This window comes from Brassica napus, chromosome A9, assembly GCF_020379485.1.
Source record: "Brassica napus cultivar Da-Ae chromosome A9, Da-Ae, whole genome shotgun sequence".
NCBI classification, from domain to species: domain Eukaryota; kingdom Viridiplantae; phylum Streptophyta; class Magnoliopsida; order Brassicales; family Brassicaceae; genus Brassica; species Brassica napus.
This window is the reverse complement of record NC_063442.1, coordinates 40499182-40524692: the sequence shown is the minus strand read 5'-3', so window position 1 is coordinate 40524692 and position 25511 is coordinate 40499182. Positions and strand designations below refer to the sequence as shown.

At 37.0% G+C, this 25511-nt stretch overlaps 6 protein-coding genes across 8 annotated transcripts; 2 read left to right on the top strand and 4 right to left on the bottom strand.

Annotated features, from left to right (window-relative positions):
• Positions 1-1516: 1516 nt before the first annotated feature.
• LOC106369076 (protein NRT1/ PTR FAMILY 2.9-like) lies at positions 1517-4070 on the top strand. Its single transcript, XM_013809176.3, has 4 exons — positions 1517-1768; positions 2165-2382; positions 2475-3034; positions 3105-4070. Exons 1-4 carry the CDS (start codon positions 1678-1680, stop codon positions 4003-4005), a joined length of 1770 nt encoding a protein of 589 aa, XP_013664630.1. The 5' UTR covers positions 1517-1677; the 3' UTR covers positions 4006-4070.
• Positions 4001-6742, bottom strand: LOC106369077 (calcium-dependent protein kinase 10). The gene is made up of 7 exons (XM_013809177.3): positions 5924-6742; positions 5415-5558; positions 5179-5331; positions 4990-5105; positions 4738-4905; positions 4425-4655; positions 4001-4348 (listed from the first exon to the last, which is right to left on the bottom strand). Exons 1-7 carry the CDS (start codon positions 6579-6581, stop codon positions 4175-4177), a joined length of 1644 nt encoding a protein of 547 aa, XP_013664631.1. The 5' UTR covers positions 6582-6742; the 3' UTR covers positions 4001-4174.
• A 1916-nt stretch (positions 6743-8658) lies between these two features.
• Positions 8659-14793, bottom strand: LOC106348243 (zinc finger protein BRUTUS-like At1g18910). Its single transcript, XM_013787940.3, has 12 exons — positions 14263-14793; positions 13768-13986; positions 13470-13664; positions 13029-13378; positions 12694-12916; positions 10530-12178; positions 10180-10401; positions 9963-10097; positions 9299-9533; positions 9156-9215; positions 8986-9057; positions 8659-8892 (listed from the first exon to the last, which is right to left on the bottom strand). Exons 1-12 carry the CDS (start codon positions 14545-14547, stop codon positions 8791-8793), a joined length of 3747 nt encoding a protein of 1248 aa, XP_013643394.2. The 5' UTR covers positions 14548-14793; the 3' UTR covers positions 8659-8790.
• Positions 14794-16647: 1854 nt separating this feature from the next.
• Positions 16648-21207, top strand: LOC106369079 (DDT domain-containing protein DDR4-like). Of its 3 annotated transcripts, none has more exons than XM_048741599.1 (12): positions 16648-17435; positions 17525-17635; positions 18122-18208; positions 18303-18340; positions 18418-18499; positions 18637-18743; positions 18831-18987; positions 19073-19165; positions 19314-19437; positions 19530-19572; positions 19686-19880; positions 19977-21207. In XM_048741599.1, exons 1-12 carry the CDS (start codon positions 17001-17003, stop codon positions 20773-20775), a joined length of 2271 nt encoding a protein of 756 aa, XP_048597556.1. In that variant the 5' UTR covers positions 16648-17000; the 3' UTR covers positions 20776-21207. The 3 variants fall into 3 exon arrangements, with proteins under 3 accessions (XP_048597556.1, XP_013664635.1, XP_013664633.1); XM_013809181.3 differs by having other exon boundaries at positions 16649-17435; positions 19971-21207; XM_013809179.3 differs by having other exon boundaries at positions 16656-17435; positions 19686-19892; positions 19971-21134.
• Positions 21208-21871: 664 nt separating this feature from the next.
• Positions 21872-23028, bottom strand: LOC106351984 (germin-like protein subfamily T member 2). Its single transcript, XM_013791683.3, has one exon. The coding sequence runs from the start codon at positions 22646-22648 to the stop codon at positions 22004-22006; it is 645 nt and encodes a 214-aa protein (XP_013647137.1). The 5' UTR covers positions 22649-23028; the 3' UTR covers positions 21872-22003.
• Positions 23029-23607: 579 nt separating this feature from the next.
• LOC106369081 (probable myosin-binding protein 5) lies at positions 23608-25380 on the bottom strand. The gene is made up of 2 exons (XM_013809183.3): positions 23922-25380; positions 23608-23852 (listed from the first exon to the last, which is right to left on the bottom strand). Exons 1-2 carry the CDS (start codon positions 25255-25257, stop codon positions 23653-23655), a joined length of 1536 nt encoding a protein of 511 aa, XP_013664637.2. The 5' UTR covers positions 25258-25380; the 3' UTR covers positions 23608-23652.
• Between the last annotated feature and the right edge of the window lie 131 nt (positions 25381-25511).

Below are 25511 nucleotides of genomic sequence, written 5' to 3'. Positions count from 1 at the left end.
GAATAAGCTTCAAGACATATATAATATATATTTTTGTGCACAATATAATATTTTATTATTAATCGAACATAATCAATAGTGCTAACGAAAAGTTACTTTCCACATATTGTTTCAGAACGTGATTTGTTTCTTTTTAACTTGATTTTTGGGCTAATCTAATCAAAGGGAATTTTGTTTATGATGTGAAAGAGAAAGATCGAATCTTTGTTTACCCTTATAATCTAAAATATGATCCAAACGTTAATCTGAATTTCATTCTCCCATGAGTCATATTCTCTTCCAGTTGTTCTTACAATCAGACCTCACTATAATATTAAATGCTTTATTCTTCTAGCCCTCACTTGAAATAGTAAATGAACGATGAGACTAAGTATAAAACGTTAAAATATACAAATTGGCGTATGTATTTTTGGTAGTTATAGAAAAGTTCAAGATACATACATCTCTTTTTCATATTGAATTCCCATTAACAAAACAAGGTAGTAGGAAAAAAAACAAAACAAAACAAGGTAGCATACAAAGAGAGATACATTTGTAGAATCCAAGGCCTGGAGACAAAGCCCCAAAATGTTCAAGATACAACTCTAATTCAGTCGTTTTTATAACGTAGATAATTCATATATGTAAATGAACCATTTTCGGTAATACATGTTCATAAGAATACGTAAATTAGTTTACCACACACAAATATACAACTTACCTATTGAGTGTTGAGGTAAGGAACAATAACATTTAAGCGTGCAAATGAGAAGTAAAGAGACGATCATTGCGATCAAAAATGATTTTTCTATAAAAATGCATGCATGATGAAAGTTGAAAAGAAAGAATTATTGAGAGAAAAAAATAAAGCTGAAAAGAAAAAGTAACGTTAACTAGGAGATTCCTTTTTCATGATTTGACAAATTTCAAAGTAGAAAATAAATGTTGTCAGCTTTATTGAATTCAAGTAAAAACCAAACGACAATAAATATTTCTGTAATCCTACTTCCATATATTAACAAGCCTTTCAATTCATTGTCACATGTAGGTTTCTCGTTTAACTTTTTTTAGTAAAACATGTTACGGAAAGTAATTGATAATTTCGTTGTCCATGTTACAGATAAAAAGAATGAATTCTTGATTGCTACTTACTGTTAAGAAAAACGAGTTGAGAATATAAAACAAGCAAAACAAATATTAGCCATGAGAACAAATAAATTAATAAGATATCCAAACTGTAATCGTTTTTCTTTTGATAAAAAATGTGCGTTTGTTGAACCAACTCCGGGCCTACTTTTGATAAAGTTGGGTCTTTTCAGTCCAATTAATATCTAATCACACTTTGATTAATATAAGAGTAAATGGATTTATAAATTTAATAAAACTATTATTTTAATAAAATTTTAATTAGCTAATTAAATTTTATCTCTTAAAACGAAATTAAGTTATTTACAAATTGCCAAGTGCCGTCATATGTTTTAAAGAGTATCTCATAATATTTTAAATGAGATATTTTCTTAATCTCTCTTTTTTCTTTTATTATTTAGATACTATAGAATCGCTTTTAATTTTCCATTAAATGTTTGGTAAGTCCTTCACACTTCTCACTAATATATACATCGCGCACACACACAAACACATTACACGTATTTGCTGTGAGTAAGAGCAGAGGAGAGAGAGAGAGAGAAACAGAGAGCCATGGAGGTTGAGAAGAACATTACAGGGGAAGATGATGATGATGACTCTAAGCTCATCTACAGAGGATGGAAAGTCATGCCCTTCATCATTGGTACGAAATGATCCACATATTTTTTTTTCTAATGTAAAATTTCTGATTCTGAAACAAACAAGACATCTAACAATGTCCACTGTTATCTCTACGAACTTAAGAACCAATAAATTCAGGAGTTGGTTTTTATCTTATTAAAAAAGGTTTAACTCCTCTGATGAATCTGTTTCTTAATTGTAACATTATGATCTTGAATCGAACAAGAACCAGTGTAAACAATGGGTTGCATGTGCCCCCACTATTTTTTTCAATTTGTTAGTTAAAATAAAATAAAATTATTAGAAAGTTATTTTTCTTACACCCATAAAAAAAGTTCATATTCGTCCCTGACAAGAACTGAAGGGAAAAGGAGTTTATAAGCAGAGTAGCTTAATGTTCTGTTTCTTAACTTGTCAGGAAATGAGACATTTGAGAAACTTGGAATAGTTGGGAGCTCATCGAATCTTGTCATCTACTTAACGACGGTTTTCAACATGAAGAGCATCACAGCGGCGACCGTCGTCAATATCTACGGTGGTACAAGCAACTTCGGCACTATAGTCGCCGCTTTCCTCTGTGACTCTTACTTTGGCCGTTACAAAACCCTATCCTTCGCCATGATCGCTTGCTTCCTCGTAAAACGAAAACCACACAAGTTTATTAAACACTCACTGATCTTGCTGTTTGTGTCTGAACGTATAGTCCTTTTGTTTTGTTTCATGCAAAGGGTTCGGTAGCGATGGATCTAACGGCTGTGATTAACCAGCTACATCCAGATAAATGCGGTAAGGAGATAGGAAGCGTGTGCAAGGGGCCATCTATCGGACAGATTATGTTTCTCGCCGGAGCAATGGTTTTGCTAGTGATCGGAGCCGGTGGGATCAGGCCGTGTAATCTTCCCTTTGGTGCTGATCAGTTCAACCCTAAGACGAAAGAAGGCAAACGAGGGGTTGATAGTTTCTTTAATTGGTATTTCTTCACCTTCACGTTTGCTCAGATGGTGTCGTTAACGCTCATCGTCTATGTTCAGTCAAACGTGAGTTGGAGTATAGGTTTAGCTATCCCAGCTATTCTTATGTTACTTGGTTGTATCATCTTCTTTGCTGGTTCTAAGCTCTATGTCAAGGTTAAAGCCAGTGGCAGTCCCATTCATAGCATAACACGAGTCATCGTTGTCGCGATCAAGAAGAGAAGATTAAAGCACATTGGTTCGTCTTCTGAGGGTCTTTACAACTACATAGCAAAGGACTTCAAGAACTCAAAGTTGAGCCATACAAATCAGTTTAGGTATTGAAAAATGTAACCTTTCTTTTAAGTTTTCTTGTGGAACACGTTTTAGGTTTTCTTTAATTTTCAGGTTTCTTGACAAAGCGGCAATCCAAACACCAGATGATAAACTGAACATGGATGGTTCTCCAGCGGATCTATGGAAGCTATGTAGTGTGCAGCAAGTGGAGGAAGTGAAATGCGTGATCCGTGTGCTACCAGTTTGGCTCTCTGCCGCCTTATTCTACCTAGCTTACATTCAACAAACAACCTACACAATCTTTCAGTCTCTTCAATCCGATAGACGCCTCGGTTCAGGAACTTTCCAGATACCAGCCGGGTCTTACATGGTCTTCTTGATGCTTGGAATGACGATTTTCATACCTATCTACGACCGCGTCCTTGTACCTTTCCTTCGAAAGTATACAGGCAGAGACGGTGGTATCACACAGCTCCAGAGAGTTGGAGCAGGATTGTTTCTATGCATCACAAGTATGTTGGTCTCCGCAGCTGTAGAGCAACACAGAAGAACGGTAGCTCTCACAAGGGAGACGCTGGGCGTTGCACCGAGAAAAGGTGCAATCTCTTCAATGTCCGGTATGTGGCTGATACCTCAGTTACTGCTGATGGGTATAGGAGACGCCTTAGCTGGAGTTGGTCAGATGGAGTTTTACTACAAACAGTTTCCAGAGAACATGAGAAGTTTTGCTGGTTCTTTGTATTACTGCGGAATTGGACTGGCGAGTTACCTCAGCAGCTTTCTGTTATCCACGGTGCACAACATCACGGAGGGATCATCTGCCGGGAACTGGCTTCCGGAGGATCTAAACAAGGGGAGGTTGGAGTATTTCTACTACTTTGTAGCTGGTATGATGACTCTAAACTTTGCCTATTTCTTGTTAGTCTCACATTGGTACCGTTACAAAGATGTTGTGGCCAAGGACAATGACATGGATAAGTCATCTAATGAGGTTGATAAGGTTTCAGTGTAAGAAAGATCTTGTACTTATGCCTCTTTGGGTTTAGGATTTAATAAAGATGCAACATTTGAACAAAACATTACATACAAATACAACCCAAAATGATTATATATAAGGGCCATAGCTTCTGTAAAGTCCTAATCTCACAAAGAACAAGCAGAGAAAAAAAAAACAAATTAAATCAAACAGGGACAGATTGTCCAGTGAGAGCATCATGGAGATGCAATGACCCATCTTTCATCAAGTTAATGCTTAAGCTTTTGAACCTCTCTCTTGAGTATTGTCTCGACGCCTTTCTCCAATCGGTTCCTGCTTTCATCATCGTCACAAACTCATCATAGTTTATACGCCCATCCTGCCAAAAACAAACATTTCCATTCAGAAACATACATACATTTTACTTTCCACAAGCTTAACTATTAGGACAGAACCTTGTCAGAATCAACTTCACGCATGATGTCGTTTAGAACACTGACATCTGGCTCGCCTAACTCGTCAGTTAAAGCTTCCCGTAGCTCATCAAGTTCGATGTATGTACTTCCATCTTTGTCAAAGAACATAAAAGCTAGTTTGAAAAGCTCGTCGTTCTCTATCTTCTGCAAGTGAATGATCACAGCTACAAACTCTCCGTAGTCCAGAAACCCATTCCCATCAACATCAGCCTGCGTTCAAAGCCATACGGATTTAAGCGAAGAACGCTGTTTGGTCTTTTATAAGAGAAGGGGTAGTAATGAGGAAAGTTACCACTTCCATCAACATTTTGATCTCTGGTTCACCAAGTTGTGAGCCAACCTTCTGAAGTCCAGCTTTGAGTTCCAGGTAAGTTATTCTCCCATCGTTGTCTTCATCCATCAGTGAGAACATGTCTTTGATCACTTCAACCTCTTGAATAGACAAGTGCTCAGCTATTACCTGGAAGCATCATATAGAGAGGATAATTATCAAAACCAATTAAAGAGACCAGACAATTGATAGTCTAAAAGGCAAAACACATACACGAAGAACTTTCTTTTTGAATCTATTCATCATAGAGAACTGCTTCAATCTTGATCTGACTATATCCCCTAAAGGAACATTTGGAGCTTTCTTCGCATTCTGTACCCAAGGGTGAGCTGAGAGGTGAAGAGGTATTAGAATCACTTCGACCAAATCAAGTTACCAAAGAGCATAAAAAAAGCACTTCACCTAACACTTGCTGAGCAGTTAAACGCTTAGTGGGATCAGGATTCAACATCTGCCTCACAAGGCTCTTGGCGCTCTCTGATATCTGAGGCCAAGGGTCTCTCTTAAAGTCAATAACTCCCCGCAAGATCGCAAGAGCAACACCTTGTTCCGTCTCTGTCAACAGAAACCACAAACTCAGCCTCTGACAAATCACACAAACTTTGTATATCAAAAAAGAGAAAACTAGAAAAGCTAACCAGCCCAAAAGGGAGGAACACCACAGAGCAAGATGTAGATGATAACTCCAGCACTCCAAACATCAACCTCTGGTCCATAATCTCTCTTCAACACCTCAGGAGCCATGTAATATGGACTTCCTACAATCTCCTTAAACTTTTCTCCTGCAATAAATTAATACACTTTACACACTAAAAATCTGCTTAGGCGCAAATCAGTACACACTAAACCCATTCTAAATCGATTTAAACCGTTTTAAATCAGTTTTAAATCGATCTAAATTAGTCTAAATCTATTAAATTAAATAATAATGTTAATACAAATCCATAAATTTGTCTTTTGATCAGTATTTTATTTCGATAATTCATCAAAATGATTTTAAAATTAAATCCAAAAACTAAAGTATCTTATATAAATGTATATATAAAATTAATCAACAGTTCGTTAATGTCTAATCCCCCTAGTTGCTAATCTTCTCAAGATTGACACTTAATCATACTCAAAGAGTTACCAAAGATCAAAACTTTACCAGGTTTGAAGAACACAGACAACCCAAAATCAATAGCCTTCAACGCAGAGTTCTCCTTCTTATTAGCAAACAAAAAGTTCTCAGGCTTCAAATCCCTATGCACAACTCCATTCACATGACACATCATCACAACCTCAGCGATCGTCCTCGCAACTCCCGCAGCCGCACGCTCCGTGTAATGCCCCCTGGCAACAATCCTATCGAAAAGCTCGCCGCCTTCGCAGAGCTCCATCACCAGGTGCACGTTCTCGCCGTCCTCGTAAGTCGCCCTGAGCTTCACGACGTTGGGGTGGTCGGGGAGGGTGGACATGATCGAGACCTCGCGGCGGACGTCCTCGACGTCGACGGCGGTGCGGAGCTTCCGCTTGGAGATCGATTTGCAGGCCAGGGCTTCGCGGGACTCGCGGTCCGTGCAGAGGTAGGTGATCCCGAACTCGCCGCGGCCTAGCTCTCGGCCGAGGATGTACTTGTCGGTGATCTTGGTCTGGTGGCTCGTGGGGATTACCGCGTCCTTGGGGGCGCGGGTTCGAACGGGGGATCTGATGAAATCGGAGGTGAATGGGTTTAATTTCCGGTTTTGGTTGGTTTTCTTCGGTTTAGGAGTCGGTTTGGATTCTTCGGGGTTGGGAGGTCTCACGCAGACGTTACAGTTACCCATGGGTGAGTGAACAACTCAGAGGAAGGAGAAGCTAATTGAAAAAAAAAAAAGATATATCTTTGATTTTAATCGACGGCGGAGATGACGGTGGCGGTGTTTTCCGGCGAGAGAGAAAACGCGGGTTCAGTTTGAGAAAAGGGAATAAAATAAGCAAACTTTGATTTGCTTTTATAAAATATATAGAAAATGCATTTAATATATTGACGTGTAACCTGAGATTTTTTTTGTTTTTTCTAACCATTTCACCATCTTCTTAATTATTTCTTCTAGATGGGATTTTAGTCCAGGTTTGTGACTCATATAATTAAGAAACTCTTTTTATTTTTTAGTAGTTAAATAAAAGACACAGTCATTGTATTTTAAATACTTTTATTAAACCATTATAATTTAAATATTTCAACTAACTAGTCAAATGTAAATTGAAAAATCATTTTGCATTATTTCGAAGTTAGTAGTAGTATTATTTTGTATTTCATTATTTTGGCAGTACATAAACTTTTGTGTGCATAAACTAGACCTGTATATCCCCTCATAATTAGGCCTACTCATAATTATAACCTATATTCTAGACAAGATGAAATTGCCGACAAGAAAAAAAAGATAGAAAAAATTAGGTGAATAGATTTTGTCAATTATGAGGAATATTTATTACGTTGTATAAAAATAGAAGAAAACTTTAAACAAAAAAAATTGATCGAAGATTCCTTTAATGGAAGTCAACATAAAAAAAACAATAAAACTCGTTTTCTTTATGAGTCTTCTCTGTGAGTTCAGTTGTCAATTTCAAACTCGTTTTCTTTTTGTTGGGTTTACACTACCTTGATCTACACTACCATGTGATGCCATACAATACACTCCCTAAACAATGAAAGTAGTCAGGTTAAAAGCAATAATATTAAGAAAATTGTTACTTTTTAAAAATAACATTTAATTAATAAATTCAATCAATTATAAAAAATAATATTATTTAATAGGCCACCCTATATTTAATAAATGTAAAAATTATCAAGTACTATATTTTGAAACAAAGTTTTTTCTAAAGCTACTTAAAATAATATGAAACGGAGAGAGTTTTAATATATATGCATATTCTTATAGAAAATTACACAATAAATATTTTCTATTAAATAGAAACATTACAAAACATTTACATTTAGTTTGCTCCTCCCATATGCCATTTTTGATCAGTAATTTTTGAAGAATTGCTCCTCCTGCACCATTTCTAACCCGTACTTATATTTTAAGAATTTGTTTGCACCTTGTTGATGATGTTCTTTGATAACTTGATTAAAGGTTTATATTTTTATAAGGGATATGAAAACTTGATTTCATGTCAACTATAATTTAAGTGCTTTTGTTTAAATGGGCATGTGAGTGGATTAAGTATGTAGACGTTGAAATGTTTTAAATTAAGCTATATGGTTTCAGAGATAGGATTTTATATGATTTTCTGACATATTAATGTGGTAGGTCAGAAAGAAGCGGTTTCAATTTATTGCGCAACCAGACCTTTCACCATCCTATCTATGAACCTAGTGAAAAACTCACTGAGACTATTATTTCTTCAGTTCTCTCAAAATGTTATCGTCTCTAACAATTTGTTAGTATTTGTACAACATATACTTGAAAGTAAACCCAGTATATATATGATAGCCTCAAATCTTGATTTCTAAGGAATATGATGGACTTGCATGTCGTCGGCAACTTTAAAGATGGCATAGATTACAAACAGAATTAAAGGGAAAAAAATCTTTCTTTGTTGAAGAAAATGATTATGTTCGGGAACTGGGATGATGGTTTCAATTCAAATGGGTTTGCTGCATGTTTGTTACCCCATCTTACTTATCAAAAAAAAAATGTTTGTTACCCCATCTTTTTGCATGCAACTTATTAACAGTCCCAAAACTATGTTTCTATAGGCCATACTTAGTTTAGTTGTATACTAAACACTATATGGAAATTTCAATTATATTCTACTTTAAAATTTACAATCCTTATACTATAATTGTTAACATAAAAAATATCTGTTGTAGTCATATTTTCGATTCTTGCAATAATATATATGAGATTAAGTGAGAACTACAACCCCCTAAATTTATTGACTGTATGTCGAATATTATTTTTCATACAAAATCAAATGCTTTAAAAACGAAAGAAAAATGTTTAGACTTGCTCATTTACAACGGAAAAACAAGGGATATTGGACGAGTTAGAGAAGTCTGGTGTTGTATGAGGCACAACAAGAGCACTTGTGATAGAGCCAATGGTATGGAGCATTTCCCTTTCTCCCACAGTCATTACATAGTATTACCTGCAACCAACCATCCTTATGCTTAAACCTAGACCATGAATTAATGATACTTTGTATGTACATAAAATATCGAGAGAGAAGAGAGAGAGGAACCTGAGTTTGGTTTAAGTATTCATCTGGCATTTTTTGTTCTGCGAGCAGTGCATCCAACATTCTAAAGTATACCTGCGTGAGACAATTCTTTCATTAGTGAATCACCTCACTGTTTGAGCATTTGTCTCAATAAAGGGTCAGAGGAATTAAAAAGAAAATTTTGAACTAACCTTCATATCCCCTAGTGACTTGCTGCAAATAGGGCATGTGTAATGTGAACATGTGTACTCCTACAACCATAGACAGAGCACACACAAGTAAATATTCTTAGCATATTTTCATAAATTGTCATAAAACATAAGAATTTAAGCACCTGAAAGCATGCTGAGTGCATCACATGACCACATGGAAGAGCCTTCGCCGGAGAATTCGAGGTAAAAATATACTCATGACAAATCGGACAATTATCTTCTAAGCACTTTTCTCTGCATACATGTTCTACTAAGGTCCGTGACATACAAGCATTGCATTTCATGCAATGGAAATATTCAATGCCCAATCCTTTTCCTACCCGGCAGAGATTGCAATATGGACAATGATAGATTTCTCTGCAATAAAAACCTTCAATCGTCAAAAACTATCAATATCATGCCTAGTTTCGACCAAAGAACATAAATAAACTGCGTGCAACAACATTTTTTTAATGTAGAGGTTCTGAATCTGAAAGTATGTACGATATGCCACAACGTTAGTTCAAACTTTAACATACAATAATATAATTCTCTACAAAGAGTAACTGCTTTAAGATGGAAAACTTTTTCAACATGATCTATCACTAGCCTTAACCTTACTTTACATCATACATTTTAGTCCAAAACAACAAGAAAACTTAACTAAAAAGATGAACAGTGAGTGAGAGAAAAAGCTATCCAGTTTCAGATATATTCCAATGAAACTTTTATTTGGTTTAACTAATATTTTGAAAATAGGATACGTTAAGCATCCAAATAGAGATGCTCAAGTAGGATAAATGTTACCTTTCATCGTCAAATAGTTTGCAGATTTTGCAGTAATATTTTCCCATTGAAAAATTGCATGAACTATTTGAGCAGCTCGCGCCTATTGGCTGAATAATCATGCACTTCATACACATCATTGTTGTGATTTGTTTCCTACACAAAAATTATAAAAATTAAAATATGGATGAGACTGATATTTTGTACGTGAAAATGGAAGCAATAAACATGTGACTACCTATCCACTGAGTGATCAACCTCTTCATCATGGCACCGGATACAAGTGAAAAGCTTGTTGCAACAAGGAGCAAGAAGCTTGCAATTCCTCTTGTAATGTTTGCAACCAAAGATCCCCTTTTGAGGATCTCTATAAGATGGATGCTGACCAGGAACTACTTCCATATTGTTTGAGATAACGGATGGTTCAAGATTACGTATCCGTTGTGTGGCAATCCAACGGCTGAAAAAGTATACAAACTAGTGTAAGTCACAACAAAGAAAAATATTGATTAGACTAAACAAAGTCATCGTCTACTTCGAACAGTTATAACATGACTCTTACAAAAACAAAATTGGATGTAGGGTTACCTCATCAAGAAGTTCTGCATGATATATGATTTCTTTTGAGGATCCAAAGAAGAGTCACGAGAAATTCTTCTAACTGTAGCCTCCACATCCTCCTGACTCATTGATAAGAGGCACTCATATTTATTGGCTTGATCAGATTGGCTTGATGTTCTACGCATTTGGTAGCCTAACGTTTCTTCTTTATACATCTTTTCATCAACTCTTGTACATACCTTCTTATTCTCTGAGTTTTCTTTATGAATCTCCTCTTTGTTGCCAACTCCTGCCTTGTTATCAGGAGCAATCTTCACAAGTGGCTTACTCATGCTATCCTTTAAACTTGTCTCTAAAACTTCCATAGGTTTGCTGCAAGTGTTTCCTCTTTCCTCATCAGCAGCTTCCTCAAATAGATATTTCCAGACAATATCTAGTGGATCTGAATCCTCAGATGGAACTGTTTTTGTTTCCCCTATTTCTTCTCCTACAACATTACTATTGTACCACTCCTTTAGCCATTCAGCAAACATTGTTTTCCTTGTGGCTTGACGCCACAAAGACATCACAGCCTGTTGTTCTTCAGGGATCAAAGATTCCATTAACCAGGGAATCATATCTTGCAATATTTCTCCACTAATTCTTCCAAGCATGGATGCTATGATCTTCTCTTGTTCTTCAATAGTGAAGCAGTCTCTAAACAAAGACCATAGCTCGGTTTCTTCGCGGTGGAGATGCTCAGACAATAGCTTATGAATGGATTTACATATATCTTGGAGGCTCAAACATAAATTCTCATACTTTTCCACTACATTTGAGTTGATAGACAACAACAACATGTTGAGTTCAGCCATCTCATTCAAAAGGAATGATACTTTATTGAGACGTCCAAGTTCAAGTTCATGATCAATACTGTATGACTGACTAATGTTTTGTAGTTGTCCCTTTGCCTCCAGGGCTGGAAACGCAATCTCATCCTCTGCATCTGAATGTATCTGATACAAGAACTTTATGAGATGAAACCGTTGATGAAACTCTCCAAGGAAGCTACTGTCTGATGCCAGTCGTGCTGAACCGCGTACAAGATAGTCTATATCCTTCTGCATTGCCTTGTGGAACAAGAAAAGCAGATCAATCGGTTTCCAGTCCATAGTTAAGCAATCGCCAATGTTGTCACCAGGAAGCTGTTGAAGAGGCTTGAGGTTTCCTGGGATAAGCATTTGATGATTCATTGCACTCGAGTAAGGTGTCTCGTTCATGTAACCAGGAGGTAGATCCACTGGCTGAAACCATGTTGACGACTTACTTTTGTTCCCCAGCAAAGAAGGATCAGATCCATTGTATATAGATCCAGAAGCTTCTTCAGTGTGTTCCTCTTCAGAGGGACATCTCGGTTTGAACATAAAGGACAGCTCATCCCAGAAACTTTCAACTGATGTTTTGCCTGAATAACCAAAACGAAACCATTGCAACAAGAGGTGTGCAAAAGGTTTATTGGGAAAAGAATCTTCCAAGCTTAGGAAGTGAATAATTGATTGAGATTCATCTTCTGACAACTGAGCAGAAAACCACATTATGACACACTTGAGCAATCCAAGAGGTAGGACATGAAGGCTCATGTATAGAAGCTGCCTCTGCATTTCAATGTTGCAGTTCTTGCTGATGATGGAGAATACCTGGAGAACAATAAATTTAATACTTTGGATGCCAAATGAAAACTAAATCAAAATATTTCTAAGTGACTAGTAATCTCTTAAATATATGCATGATTTGCCTATACGATGTCCTATCCGAAACAATTTTCTTAAAATCCAGTTTATACAATTCAGATCGGTTTAAATAATTCTAAATTGATTTAAACTGTTCTAAATCAGTTCAAATCGGTTTAAACTGATTTAAAGCAGTTTATATCTGTTAAATTAAGTGATAATGTTAGTATAAATTCACAAATTTGACTAATTTTTTGTTTTGTATATCTAATTTTGATAATTCATCAAAATAATTTTATAATTAAATCCAAAAACCAAAATATCTTATATAAATGTAATATATATATATATATATATATCAATAATTCGTTAACGCCTAGGCTCCTAATAATCTACCTAGTCCCTAGTCCTCTACAAATTGCCTAGTTACCGCCTAGCCGTTGGGCGATTTCTTAAATATTGAATATATGTAAACAGTTTACCTCTGCTTCCTCTAGAGAAAACTGTTGTGATACTATCAACATAAGGGATTTCACTTTATCCTGAAGAGTTATGACAAATTTATCACTCCCTGTTCTAGTTTCAAGGTCTAGCCACCTCTTGAAGTTCTCCACATGGCCATCTATGTTGAATTGTTTTGAAGCAGAAGTGTGTTGACCCACCATTTCTTCAAAAACTGGGTAAAAGAACTTCTTAAATGCATTGCTGCAAATGAAGTATGTCACCAGTTTCTCAGAGAAACAAATAGGAGGAAAAGGAAACAAGATAAGTCCAAGAAACTACATACCATATCAAAGAAGAAGAAAATTATTATTACCCATAAAAGATGAGGACATCAGCAAGGAAGTTTAGCCGAACCATGAGCACATTAAGTTCCAGTGAAAGGCTGGGAAATTTCAATTGGCTTAATCCTTTTTGAATGTCTAGCAAATCTCTTTTTATTGCATTATGCAAAAGTTGAATACCAAGAAGCAGAGTGTGTTCTGTATTTGGACTAGAGAATGACGTTTTACTCCACTGCCAAAAACGTTGAAACAGCCCATTTGATGAATCTGCCTGATGAGATGAGTTATTCATATTTTCAGAGTGTACTTCTTTCATGATCTTTGTAAGAGCCGCAAAAGAAGAAGATTGACTATCATCATCAATTAACCAAGAGTTTATGACCTTCAGAAAAATAATTTAAATCTTGTTACACTTGCAAGAAAATGAAGGAAAAATTGAGTCACATCTCAGCATACATATACAGAGAATGTACCAGTTGCAAGGAGAGTTCCTTTGGGACAACTTGTTTAACGCAGTTCTCAACTTCAGATCTCTCCATGGGAGAGAGTAAAGATGTCATCCATGGGAAAATTTCTTCAAGCACCATCACCGGAACACTACACATGAATTGCCACACTAATGATGCTTGTTCTTCACTTGAGAAGTTCTCAATTAACAAAGGAAACACCTGCATATTTAAGATAAGCAAACATAAGAAGAAAGATGATTTCTAAAATTATAGATATTGCAAAAGACAATTAAATTGTGTGACAAGCAAAAAACCTATATACCTGCCGTTCTTCTTTAAGCATATGATGACATATGGATGACTGAATGGTGCCAATACATAGTATAACTTCACGAAGAACATCTGCAGTGTCCCCTCTTTCTTCTTCAAGAACATGTAGCCAGTGGAAAATTGAAGTGAAAAGATCTTCAGTGGAATCATGTTCAAGCGAGTAATTAAAAGCAATGTTTTTCACACGTGTGTCTAGCGCTGAAAATATGACCTGCCAGTAGACAAACGTTACATAAGTGATTGTTGTAATAAAACTCTGTGTACGTACTCGTTGACTTTTCGGCTTTGAGATGGTTTAATTTTCATTTTGCTGATTCTGATCAAAGAAAAGCAGAGATTATATGCATAACCAGCCAAAAATATATGAGATAATGATCATTTACACTCTTTGTTTATCCTAACATGAATCATTACTCATTAGAACCCAAAACGCTTCGTTTTGCTAAGTTCTTGAAACAGCTTTAAAAACCTGGAGAGATGTACTAACCTCATCTTCAGCTGCAGAATGGTACTTATAAACAAGCTTCAGGTAATCAAACTTACGGCGGAGCTCCACCGCTAGATAGGAACCGGTCTTGACCCTATCACCGGCGAGACGGTGGAGCTCCGCAAGCTGTGCACGGAAAGCCTTGTGGAAGTAAACGAACAAGAGAATAGGAGAATCAGACAACCGAGCATTCACGACGGAAACCGCCGAAGAACTGGACCCAATATCCGGCGGTTTATTCTCCCGTCGGTTCTTGTCCGGCGGAAGTGGAACTCCGACTCCCATCCACCACCATGAACAGAAGAGGAGCAAGGAGACAGAAGAAGAAGGAAACGCGTTGACGATAAGAGAAGGTAATATAAAGGCTCGATCATCGTCGTCTTCAAGCTGTCTCTCTCTCTTCTCTCTCAGATGTAGCTTGAGGATTTGTTAATTAATTTTTAGGGGTTTAAGTGTTTTATTATATTTGGAAGTGATGGAGACGTTAGAAAAATTGAACAACCAAGAAGGCTTTTATCATGATGAATACTACCTATGGCGGGATTATTTACTTGTCCCCATGTGACCAACTTATTATCTTATTGTCGTTTGCTATATTTTTTTCTCAATTCCAATTTTATGTCTTGAGCATTATTTTATCTTAAATGTTAATAATATAAATCCTGAAAATTTGAGTCATTTCATTTTGTCAACATCGGTAGGATATATCCACCAACCATTAGTCTATTGGTTTCAGTATTGTACACACAGAGACATGGAACCCCTGTTTTTTAGCAACAGAGATGCATGGAACTAAAAATGATAAAATAATACTAAGACGAAAATCTTTCATGTTGACGTGGACAAATATGCACATTTGAGTTATTATTACCGACAGAAACAAAACTGACGTTCATTGATTGAATGAGTCAGAGCGTCCTCTCCGTTAGCTGGTCTCATGCATTTGTCTCCGTTCGCTAAAAAGCCGTTAATTAATCTCCCCCGTTCCGTATGCTCTCTCCGCACGTGCCATCACGTGGCCGCAGCGTGCAAAACAGCGAACCTAGAGCCTCCACGTGGCTCCACTCTCTTCCCTTTATCATATTGGGCCTATAAATTGAGAAATCAGCCCTAAATTTAAATGGTTCAAAGCCCAATAATAGATGCAAACAAAGAAATAGATTTGCTCAAATTGAAAGAAAAAAAACATTTGCCCCAAGAGTTAACCCTTTTTCATTTTCTCCGGCGTAAACCACGGCGGATGATGGAGGAGGAGATTTTGAGAACGATGTACATTGCTATGACGGCGATCACGGTTCTTTCCTTTCTTTTTGGTAAGTTAGTTTAGTGTATATATGGAGTTTGGTAGTAGTGTATATGTTGAGTTTGGTAGTGTGACATAAATGAAGTATCAATGTAAGAACCAGTGTCACTGTGTCAGGACTCAGGATCTTAGATAATATGCTTGGACCTAATAAAAAAGATCATTAATGACATCCTTGACATTAAGAGATCCTTTGCTTAACATGTTTAATCATGTAGACTTTTAATGGGTTACTACTTCAGCTGGCAGCTGGCACGTTAATCATATACATACCGCATATAGTTATATTTTCGAAATCAATGTTTTTAGTTATTTAAGTAAATTAGTTTAAAACAAGAGTTACTTTTAAACTTGAGTTCACTAAATTTAGAAATAAATTTGTTTTTTTTACTAAATTACTATACTCATCACTTTTATATCACTTACAAAATTTTCAGATTATGTTATTCATAATTATTATTTTACAACTTTTAAAGTTCTGATATGTTCATAGCATATACTTTTTGGTTTAATATAAAACGATAGATAAAGAAAAATCGATAGAGAGAGAGCCCTAGATCTGGGGCAATTGTCAATAATAGTATCTTTTGAAGTTTATGTCACAAAAATAGTACTAGAAGGAGAAAATCACAAAAATGACATTCATTAAAGGGTAAAATATCCCTAATACCCTTGGTTTAAAATAAATAAACAAACAAAAATAAATATAAAAAATAAAATAAAAATAAAAAAATAATCTTTTAGATTCAAAATTTTTATAATTTTTTTTTGAATTTTTTTTTGAAATTTTTTTTTATTTTTTTTTTTAATTTTCTTTTTATAATTTTAAAATACTTTTTGAAGCTGTTTTTAAAATTTTTATTTTTATTTTAGTATTTATTTTTTATAAAATTTTAAACCCTAATTCCAAAACCCCACCCCTTTAACTCTAAATCCTAAGGTTTGGATTAATTAACCCAAGGGGTATAAGTATATATTTACCTCTTTAATGAAACCTATTTTTGTGACTTTGAACCTTGAGTGGTACTTTGTGAACAAAAACTTGGTTTGGTGCTATCTTAGTCTTTTTCTCCTAGATCTGTTTAACCCCTATTTCTCCTCTCCTCTTCTCCTGTGTTTCACTCCCTGAGTCGTTTTCTCTGATCACTGAAAGAGAGAGAGAGACCTTATTTGACAAATATCTCCTTTTTATTTACCATCTTTTAATTCCCTCAGATATTCTCCTCCTCCTTCTTCTCTCCAGACAAGAACCCCAAAACGACAACGTTTAACATCCAAACACCAGTAAGACGCTTTCGTACCTTCTTCCTCTTCGTCCTCCTCGCTGTTTAACCGATTTAGATTTTTTCCCTCACAATGCCCTAAAAAAAAATCCTCAAATCAACACCACTTTTCAAATTAAAAAAAAACCCTAATTTCAATCTCTACATCTCTGATGGGCTCCTCCTCCGATATCGTCCCTGACCGATCTTCCCCCGGGAACCACCGCTCTCCCGCCGAAGACGACGCTTCTCCGGTCGCCGGTACCAAAATTCCGGCGGAGCTCAGGAGAACGAGGCCTTCGCGCGCTTGCACTGTTAGGGCGCAGCAGCGGCTTCAGGAGCAGCAAGCGGCGGAGAGAAAGGTCAGGCCTTTGAAGAAGGAGTGTAAACGGAGGGAAGAAGAGGTTGAGGAGGAAGATGATGATGATGAGGAGGAGGAAGAGGAAGAGGAAGATGAGAATCATCAGCGGCAATGCGTTGGAGGAGGAGGAAGTTCAGGCAAAAGCAAAATCGTTACTTCGCTTGTCCCGCCACCGGAGGCTTCGCAGATGCCGCGGTGGAATCTTAGGTCTATGTGGGAACTTGCTTCCGTACTCAACTTCTTGCATGTCAGCTCACTCTCTCTCTCTTCTCTTTAATTGTCTTGTTCTTACCAGCTCACTCACTCACTCCCAAGTTCTCCTCTCTTTTTTTGAAGGTTTTTAGACCGCTTTTGAAGATCAATGCGGAGTTTTCAGCTGAGGAGTTTGAGACGGCTTTGCTGAATCCTAACGATACTTTAAGTGACATTCATATTCCTCTGTTAAAGGTTTGGTGCTTTCCCTATCCATTCTTGTCTTCTCTCCTACTCTTTTAGTATGCTCTTCGTGTTTCTTATTGATGCTTTCCTAAGTCTTGTTGATTTGCTTTGCTTTCTAGCAGTGTTAAACTTCCGAGAGTTTGCCTCGTTGACATGAACAGAGCTTCTTGGTGCTCTTAGCTCGTATTTGTATCCGTTTCTTAGCTTCCTGAATGGTCACGTTCTGTTAAAAGGCCTAGTTGTTAAATGTTTTTGGGTAGCTTCCCTATAGGCTTGTGCTACCCAGTTCAGGATCACTAATTTTCTCTGAAACGCTTTCTTGAGTCATTTTAGAGTTCCCTGATTGAATTCTTTGATCGTTGTCATGAATGATATCATGATTTTTATTTGTTGTGCATAATTGATGTGGATGATTTGGAATCTGTTATAATCTGTTCTACTATTAATGTCCACACTGCTTAGCAGTTTACCAATTTTCTTTCTTTTTATTTGCAGGCCATTCCTCCTGTAACTAGAACGGCCCTCACACGTGATACCTGGGTCACTGTCCTGTGCAGAAAAATTAGAGATTCCTGGCATTGGGTAATGATTTCTAAACATCTTTTATCTGATATTACAAGTACACATTTTTTTGCATTATATCATGTTCTGATATCTCCTTCACCTACTTGTTTAGGTCGCAGAAGGGGACCTTCCTATTATTGCCTCGCAAGGGTTAGTTGTTATCAATCTCTTTATCTCATGGTAACTGGTTAGGAAGCATGTATGAGCTTCTCGTGTTAATCTTGTAGGCGGGAGATTGAAGTGTACAAATCCCTTGATCCAGCCATTCGTGTGGTGATTTTGAAAGCTTTATGTGATATTCGTGTTGAGGTATTGTTGCTGCTCTATGCCAATCTGCTTGCAGTTGAAATGGAACTTCCATTATGTTATCAATGTTCGTATGATTGGCTTGAAAACAAGTTCGTTATAACTGTTACAGTTTTCATGGGTTTTGTGTATTTCCACAGCAAGAGGATATCAGGAGCTACATTGACAATTCCCTAAAAACTGGTGTTCATGTGTCAGCTTTTCGCAAAGATCGCGTTGGGGGTGATTCACATGGAGTTAATTTTTGGTATGTGGCAATTTCAAAAAACATGAATGGGACTCCCTTGTTTGCATATTTCTGATAGCATCTGTTTGTTTCTTTTTTTTTTTGAAGGTATGAGGATGATCCCTTAGTTGGTCACCGTTTATATCGGGAAATAAGGAAAGCAGAGGTGGTCAAGGTCAGAACGAAGGGTTCCAAGATTCTTCCTAACGTAACATATCAATGGGAAACTGTTGCCACTAATTTTGATGAATTCCAAGATGTTTCTGTAAGTCTCTACTACGAGCAATTTCGATGAATAACTTTCTATGTTTTTACTGTTGATTGAAATGCTCTCTGCCTTTGTTTTGCAGGAGAAACTGAATTCAAGTAGTAGTAGAATTGAGATTTCTCTAGGGAAGAAGTTAACTAGAGATATGCTTCCTGAGATAGAAAAAGAACACAAGGTTCCACTTTGCTCTCTGTTTTTCCTTTTCATTTCTGTTTTCACTTTGGTTACAGTTGAATACAACGTTACTACTCAACTCACATTGGCTGAATAATTCATATCAATTGCATCCTTTTATATTATTATTTTTTTTCATTCTCTGACAGAGGAAAGAAAAATTGTTGAAAAAGCAACATAGACAGGCTCTTCTCCTGGATAACTATTTGGTTGTTGACGGTCTTGGTGCTGGCCGTTCTCTCCGTGACAGGAAGCCAGTTAGATACACTTTTGGTAAGGTTATAACCTTGTTGGGAATTCATGAATATCCATCTTGATTTCTACTCGGCTGAAGGGCTTTTCTAAACGCTTAATATTTATTGCAGATGATTATGATAGGTCGATAAATGAAGCTATCAAGATAACAAAGTACGTCTTGAGTGTCGCTTTTATTGAAGCATCTCTGCTATTGTTTTCCTTTAGCATGTTGTTTGGTGACTATTGCCTCTTACATTCCACTTGTTTTGAAAACACTATCTCAGGAAGAAAAATCCATCACCAGAAGAACCTTTTCTCCACAGAAGAGAATCAGCCAGATTGGACGCTCTTGCGAATGGCAGTTCGACAAGTTCAGCCCACCTTACTGAACCTGTGAACGATACAGCATCTGCGGGATCTTCTGATTTTGCTGATTCTGATGAGTTCGATGAGCAGAGAGATGAATCCATGGACAAAAGGCAAGAGACAGCGTAATTTTCATCTCCCCTATATTTTTCCCTCCAGATCTTTGCGAAATTGAATTATTACTGAGTACAATGTCCTGACAGTAACAGGCGCAGACAACGGCCCCAGAGGTATTCAGCTACGGACTTTGTTGAAACTGTTTCAGACAATGATGCAGGATTCGAGAGCGATGATGACATTGTTGGGGAAGCAGTTTATGATGAAGAGTATCTTAGGAAGCGCAAACGGAAGAAGATATCTAGTGGTTCTGAGGGAGAGGAGGAAAACGGGGATGAAGAGTACAAATGGGATGAAGACAATGCTGAGTACGAGGAAGAGGAAGAAGAAGAAGAGGATGATGAAGATTCTCAAAGTAGCAGCGAAGAAGATAGCGATGAACCCCGGAGAGGTAAGAAAATGCCACGGAGAGAAGCTAAGTCAAGATCAAGATCAAGGTCAAATGATTACCGGACAGGTCTGAGACGTAGTAAAAGAGCCACAAGAATCGATTACCAACAATATGAGTTCTCGGAATCAGACAAAGAAGTAACAGGGGTGGCTAAACGGAAACGATTGGTTGAGCCAGATGAACATTCCGATGAATCAGGGAATGGGAACTTCACAATGGGAAGTGAGGACTCGGAAGAAAAGGCAAATGACCATGAATCAGAATCTCCTGATGAAGAAGTAGAAGAAGAGACTAGAGAAGTCAATGACAATGCAGAGAAAACAAATGGCACAGAGAATAATAATCAAGTGAACAAGTCAAACGGCACAGACCAAGAAGAAGTTGAGGGTGCAGTAGGCAAAAGGCATTACCTCGATTTAAACGAGCTTGCTCCTGTATCTGGTTTTGATGATGGTCCAAGTACAGCTTTGAAGGATGATGATAAGACAGACAACTTATAATCAAAGACATAGAGACTGTCTTAAAGCTCCCTCTGTAAACAAGATATTTACGAGTTATTTCTGGCAGAAACCTCTTCAGTTGAACGGTAATCTGCATTCAAGCATATATATATGCCTTCTAGTTTTTAAGTTATCAGGCAAACACGGCTGATAAGTGAAGTGGAGAGGTCTCTTCTGTGTAGATTAGTTAGTCATTTTGTTCTTACCCTGAAAAGGAAACAATGAAGAGGGTGAACCAGAGATTCCTACAAGCTGTTGGTTATGGAATTATTATTAGTGTACAATTAACTTTTGTATTTAACCATATGAACACGTTCAGGGTCTCTTAGATTTTGGTAAAACGATGCAGCTTTGAGACTTTTCTGAATGGCGTTATTATGGTCCATGGAGTAAAATCCTCTAAAAGATGTGAATCTCTTTTTAGCGTTGTCCCATATCCATACAATACAGAAGATCGCTCTGTATATGTTTATAACAACGGCTTGTTTTAGTCTTCGAAAACAACTGACTTGACTTATTGTATGGAACAAAATAAACTTTATATTATTTGGGTAATAAACAGAACATGAAAACACTGTTCTTATGGTTCACGTTGGAGTTGCAACTTGACTCAAACCAATACTGCAAAATTTAAATGTATTATTGAATACCATGCGTTGACAATGTAGCAGGTTTTGATGATTGAATTAGTTAGCTGTTAAGAATGTTTATTGTATAGCTGATTTAAGAAATTAGTTAAATACCATATGTTGACAATATCTCTATGATTGTTAAGAGAGGCTTTTCAGTAATAGTTTAATCAAGAACTAAACAACTTGCTAGAGAATGAGTTCTTCGAATCATTTTCAAAGGCTCATCCATGGAATTGCGAAGTAGCAGCTCAAATCACAACCAAATGAAAATGTTCACAAGAAAGATTATAATAGAGAAAAGAGAAATATAATCTTATTAATGTTTTTTTGGGTCAAGAAATCTTATATACTTATTAATATTTAGTTTCAGTATATTATTACACACAAGTGTATACGGTTATTGCAATAAAATATAATTGAGAAATATAATCTCAGAAAATATAAATAAAAGATGTTATTAATGTTTTTGTTTAAAATTTTTTGGTCAACAAACATTTTTTCTTAACTATTTATTACACATAAATGTACACCATTATTTAAATAAAATAGAATAGAAAAATATCATTTAATTCAGAAAACATAAAAGCAAAAGACTCTCAAACAGCAAACTTGGACTTGAGATTGTTCACAGCTGCATCATCAGTCCTAAACGTTTTGGTCAAAACCGCGTTTGGAATCTCAGGCATAGAACCAAACAGAGTACTAGGCAGAACAGCCGATCCTGGAAGCTGGCTGTTAAAAGAAGTTATCAAACGTGCTTTCCCTTTACCAACGTTCCACTGGAAATGAACCAACCCTCTAGGGACAACAAACATCTCTCCGGCATGTATAACCTTCGAGAACAAAGTGTTGTTCGTGGTCAAGAACCCGACAAAGACAGAGCCTTCGATCACAACCCCTGCTTCTGTTGCACGAGGGTGCGAGTGAGGAGGGTTCACACCGCCTGGAGCGAACTCGACGTTGTTCATAGAGAGTCCTAAAGTGTTCAGACCAGGAAAGGTTAGGACGTTGGCGGGGGCCACGGCTACGCCGTTACGGTTTGAGGTGTTTAGAGGAATGCCTAAGCCGGAGAAGAAGAAGTCTGAAGCTGAGACTGATGACTTGCAAGGGAAGCCATTGAGGGAAGGAGAAGCTTTGAGGTCGCCGACGCAGAAGTCTTGTAAAGGGTCAGAGTCGGATGAGAGAGATGGGATCACGAAGAGGCAGAGAGTTAGAAGGAAGGAGATGGGGAGAGAAGTCATGGCTTTTGAGAATGATGAAACAGAGTATCCTCTGTTTTTGTATATATAGTGGTGTGTGTTTTTGGAGAAAAAAAAACTATTTTGACTTGTCCACGTTTTAGTCTATTTTACTCAGTTTCTTATGTTTTCTAAAGTTTTTTTTAATTGATTTTGTCGTAAGAAGCAATCGAAAAGACAAGAATCTGCAGAATATTTCAAAGTCAATGGTTAATTAGAGAAGTGTCATGGCTTAATCATGAAATACATAATGACTTCATGACTTAAGCTCTGTCTTTAAGAATAAAAGATAATTTTTAGTACTCAGTTGAAAACGAGTGGTTGATAATTCAAGAATTTTTCATAATTAAATTAGTTGGTAAGAACTTAAATGGGCAAATTTCCAAAATAGCACATTTCTAAGTTTATATCACAAAAATAGCACTCAAAAACTAAAATGACCAAAATAGCATTTTATCTTTTGAAAAATTTAAATTTTTTTATTTTTCAAAATTTGAAATATTATCCCCAAAACCTCACTTTTCAACTCTAAACCCTAAAACCTAAACTCTAAACCCTAAACCCTAAATTCTAAACCCTAAACCCCACCCCTTGAGTGTTATTTTTGTGACTTTTGGCCTTGAGTGCTAGTTTGGGAACAAAAACTTGATTTAATGCTATTTTGGTCTTTTTCTCAACTTAAATACTAGTTTATATTTAATAAGTTTTTGGTCTGGACAAGTCTATATGGGTTTGTTAAAGTGACATTTTCATATATAAATTTTTAATTAGGAAGAAATAATTACTAGTCTTCAAGTTTTTTAAGTTTCAGTACACATTATGAGAAAGATTCAACCAAGTTCTCAAAAAACAAAGTCAGGATTGAATTTGACGTATGACACAAGGCAGGTAAAAACTTTGCTTGTTCTGTAATAAAAAAAATTCTAGTATGTGTTACATACAGATTAGATACAAGGATGCTGTTTTGGTATCGTCTGATGTATGATAGAATAAGTAAGAATTCACATTCATGATTCTGATGGCATCTCAATGAAACTACGAAGCATATTGAGATTCTGAGATATCTGTAACAGAATTGCTTCTCCTTCACTAACATCTAACACTTCTGAAATATGCTGCAGCAATTCACCTTTTGATTCAATCTCATGTAGTCTCTCTGTTATCTCTGAGATCTCCTTCACTAACATATCTTTTCTGCTTCCCTTCTCTGTAACAAAACCAAAAGAAGATTCAGACAGTTGTTTACAAGAAAACAACTAACCAATGAATCTCTAACCTTTCTCTTCCTCTATGATCATCCCACCATTGTTGTCTTTAGTCTCCTCCTCACCTGAATCTTTCATTTGCACCAAATCTTCTTCATTATTTAAAGAACAATCCGGTTTAGTTTCATTGTTTTCTTCATCAAGAAACTCTTCTGCTTCTCCTCCTTTGCTGTCTTCTTGTTGTGGTTGTTCTTCCTCTTCTCCCATCAACAGTCCATATCTCAACCTGTAAGCCTCAACTTCAGCTTCAAGCTCCTTCATATCTTCTTCCCTCTTAACCAACAAACCACTCAAAGACTGCACAGCCTCCTGATCATACTCCGCCTGCTCATCCATCATCCTCTGATACTGCAACGCCTCCATCTGAACCGCGGCTTTCTCCGCCTGAAGCCTCGTGATCATAGCCATCGCGTTGTTCGCCGCAACAGCCGAAGCACTCCTCTCTTCATCCAACTCCATGTACAAATCCATCAGCGACTTCCGGTCCAGCCTAACCTGCCTGTTCAGATGATGAAGTATCGAATCACCGTCCAACACTTCAGCTTCCGGACCGGTCTGATCGATCAAACTCTTCTTCATGGACCTAACAGACCATCGCGGACTGTTCTGAGCCGAGTCAGAAAAGAATCTGTTGTTCCCTCCTCTTACGAAACTCGGCGTTCTATCAAGTGTGTCTTTGTTGTTAGCTGCTTCTTCTTCCTCAGGCAAGTTGGAAAAATCCATAGTTCTTTGGTTGAATGAGACTCTAGGAGACGGACTCGGAGCAGCAAAGAAAGATCTGTTCCCATTACTATTCGGTTGTTTTTCGGTTTTTATCTTCAACAACTCTCCACAACAAGAACAACACTGCTGTTCTTGAAACCTGTTGTTAGCTCTAAGATCAAGCTTCGAGCCTGTAACCGGAAACGCCTTCTGATGCTCATCGTCGATAAGAAGCTCGAGATCCTTATGCAAGATACCGATAAGAGACTTGTAGGTGTCAACATCAGTTTCTTTCTCGGTGGCGAAGGAGAGGAGACAACCTTCGCACATTCTTTTGATCTCGGAGAGTTTCTTGTGGACGTGGCAGTAAGCTAAGGAAGAGACGTTCTTCTTGTGAGAGTCGCAGATGGAGTCGTTGTAGTAGAAGTCGGGGTTCGTTGGGACGAGGACGTGGTCGAGTCTTGTGCAGAGGAGGCAAGGGGTTTTGAGGTCGAAGAGTTTGGAGAGTTGGTTTGAGGAGAAGGCGAGGAGGCCGTCTAGGAAGAGGAGGATGATGATGATCCATTCGAGGATGGCGTAGATTAAGAAGTGTGGGAATGTTCCGAGCTCGTCTTCTATGAAGTTCTTGAAGGAACGGTTTGACATTGATTATCGATGATAGAGAAGGGTTACATGAAGATTTGAAATGGTGGCGTAAGAAAAAAGCAAAAAAGAGGTTATGTTATGACCTTTCTTATTTATTCATTCTATTTTTGGAATTTGTAAAAGATTTGAATTAAGGTTGAAGACCAAAAAATACCTGAAATAACGGTTAATCGCAGATAAGAATGGACTTCTATGTTTTGGATTTTTCAGAGATAGTATCCATTAATGGGGGTCTTAATGATTATCGCTAATCA

What these genes read in the sequence shown, in the direction of transcription:
- LOC106369079 (XM_013809179.3), top strand. Translation starts at nt 17,001, where the DNA reads ATGGGCTCCTCCTCCGATATCGTCCCTGACCGATCTTCCCCCGGGAAC. An exon ending in TTAGAGATTCCTGGCATTGG is followed by an intron (nt 18,209 to 18,302) that starts GTAATGATTTCT and finishes CTACTTGTTTAG; the next exon opens with GTCGCAGAAGGGGACCTTCC. An exon ending in GACAAAAGGCAAGAGACAGC is followed by an intron (nt 19,893 to 19,970) that starts GTAATTTTCATC and finishes ATGTCCTGACAG; the next exon opens with TAACAGGCGCAGACAACGGC.
- LOC106348243 (XM_013787940.3), bottom strand. Translation starts at nt 14,547, where the DNA reads ATGGGAGTCGGAGTTCCACTTCCGCCGGACAAGAACCGACGGGAGAAT. An exon ending in TGCTTAAAGAAGAACGGCAG is followed by an intron (nt 13,665 to 13,767) that starts GTATATAGGTTT and finishes TTAAATATGCAG; the next exon opens with GTGTTTCCTTTGTTAATTGA. An exon ending in TTTCTCTAGAGGAAGCAGAG is followed by an intron (nt 12,179 to 12,693) that starts GTAAACTGTTTA and finishes ATTGTTCTCCAG; the next exon opens with GTATTCTCCATCATCAGCAA.
- LOC106369076 (XM_013809176.3), top strand. Translation starts at nt 1,678, where the DNA reads ATGGAGGTTGAGAAGAACATTACAGGGGAAGATGATGATGATGACTCT. An exon ending in CCATGATCGCTTGCTTCCTC is followed by an intron (nt 2,383 to 2,474) that starts GTAAAACGAAAA and finishes TTTCATGCAAAG; the next exon opens with GGTTCGGTAGCGATGGATCT. An exon ending in AGCCATACAAATCAGTTTAG is followed by an intron (nt 3,035 to 3,104) that starts GTATTGAAAAAT and finishes TTTAATTTTCAG; the next exon opens with GTTTCTTGACAAAGCGGCAA.
- LOC106351984 (XM_013791683.3), bottom strand. Translation starts at nt 22,648, where the DNA reads ATGACTTCTCTCCCCATCTCCTTCCTTCTAACTCTCTGCCTCTTCGTG.
- LOC106369077 (XM_013809177.3), bottom strand. Translation starts at nt 6,581, where the DNA reads ATGGGTAACTGTAACGTCTGCGTGAGACCTCCCAACCCCGAAGAATCC. An exon ending in TGTTCCTCCCTTTTGGGCTG is followed by an intron (nt 5,332 to 5,414) that starts GTTAGCTTTTCT and finishes TTCTGTTGACAG; the next exon opens with AGACGGAACAAGGTGTTGCT. An exon ending in TCAAAAAGAAAGTTCTTCGT is followed by an intron (nt 4,906 to 4,989) that starts GTATGTGTTTTG and finishes TGATGCTTCCAG; the next exon opens with GTAATAGCTGAGCACTTGTC.
- LOC106369081 (XM_013809183.3), bottom strand. Translation starts at nt 25,257, where the DNA reads ATGTCAAACCGTTCCTTCAAGAACTTCATAGAAGACGAGCTCGGAACA. An exon ending in GATCATAGAGGAAGAGAAAG is followed by an intron (nt 23,853 to 23,921) that starts GTTAGAGATTCA and finishes GTTTTGTTACAG; the next exon opens with AGAAGGGAAGCAGAAAAGAT.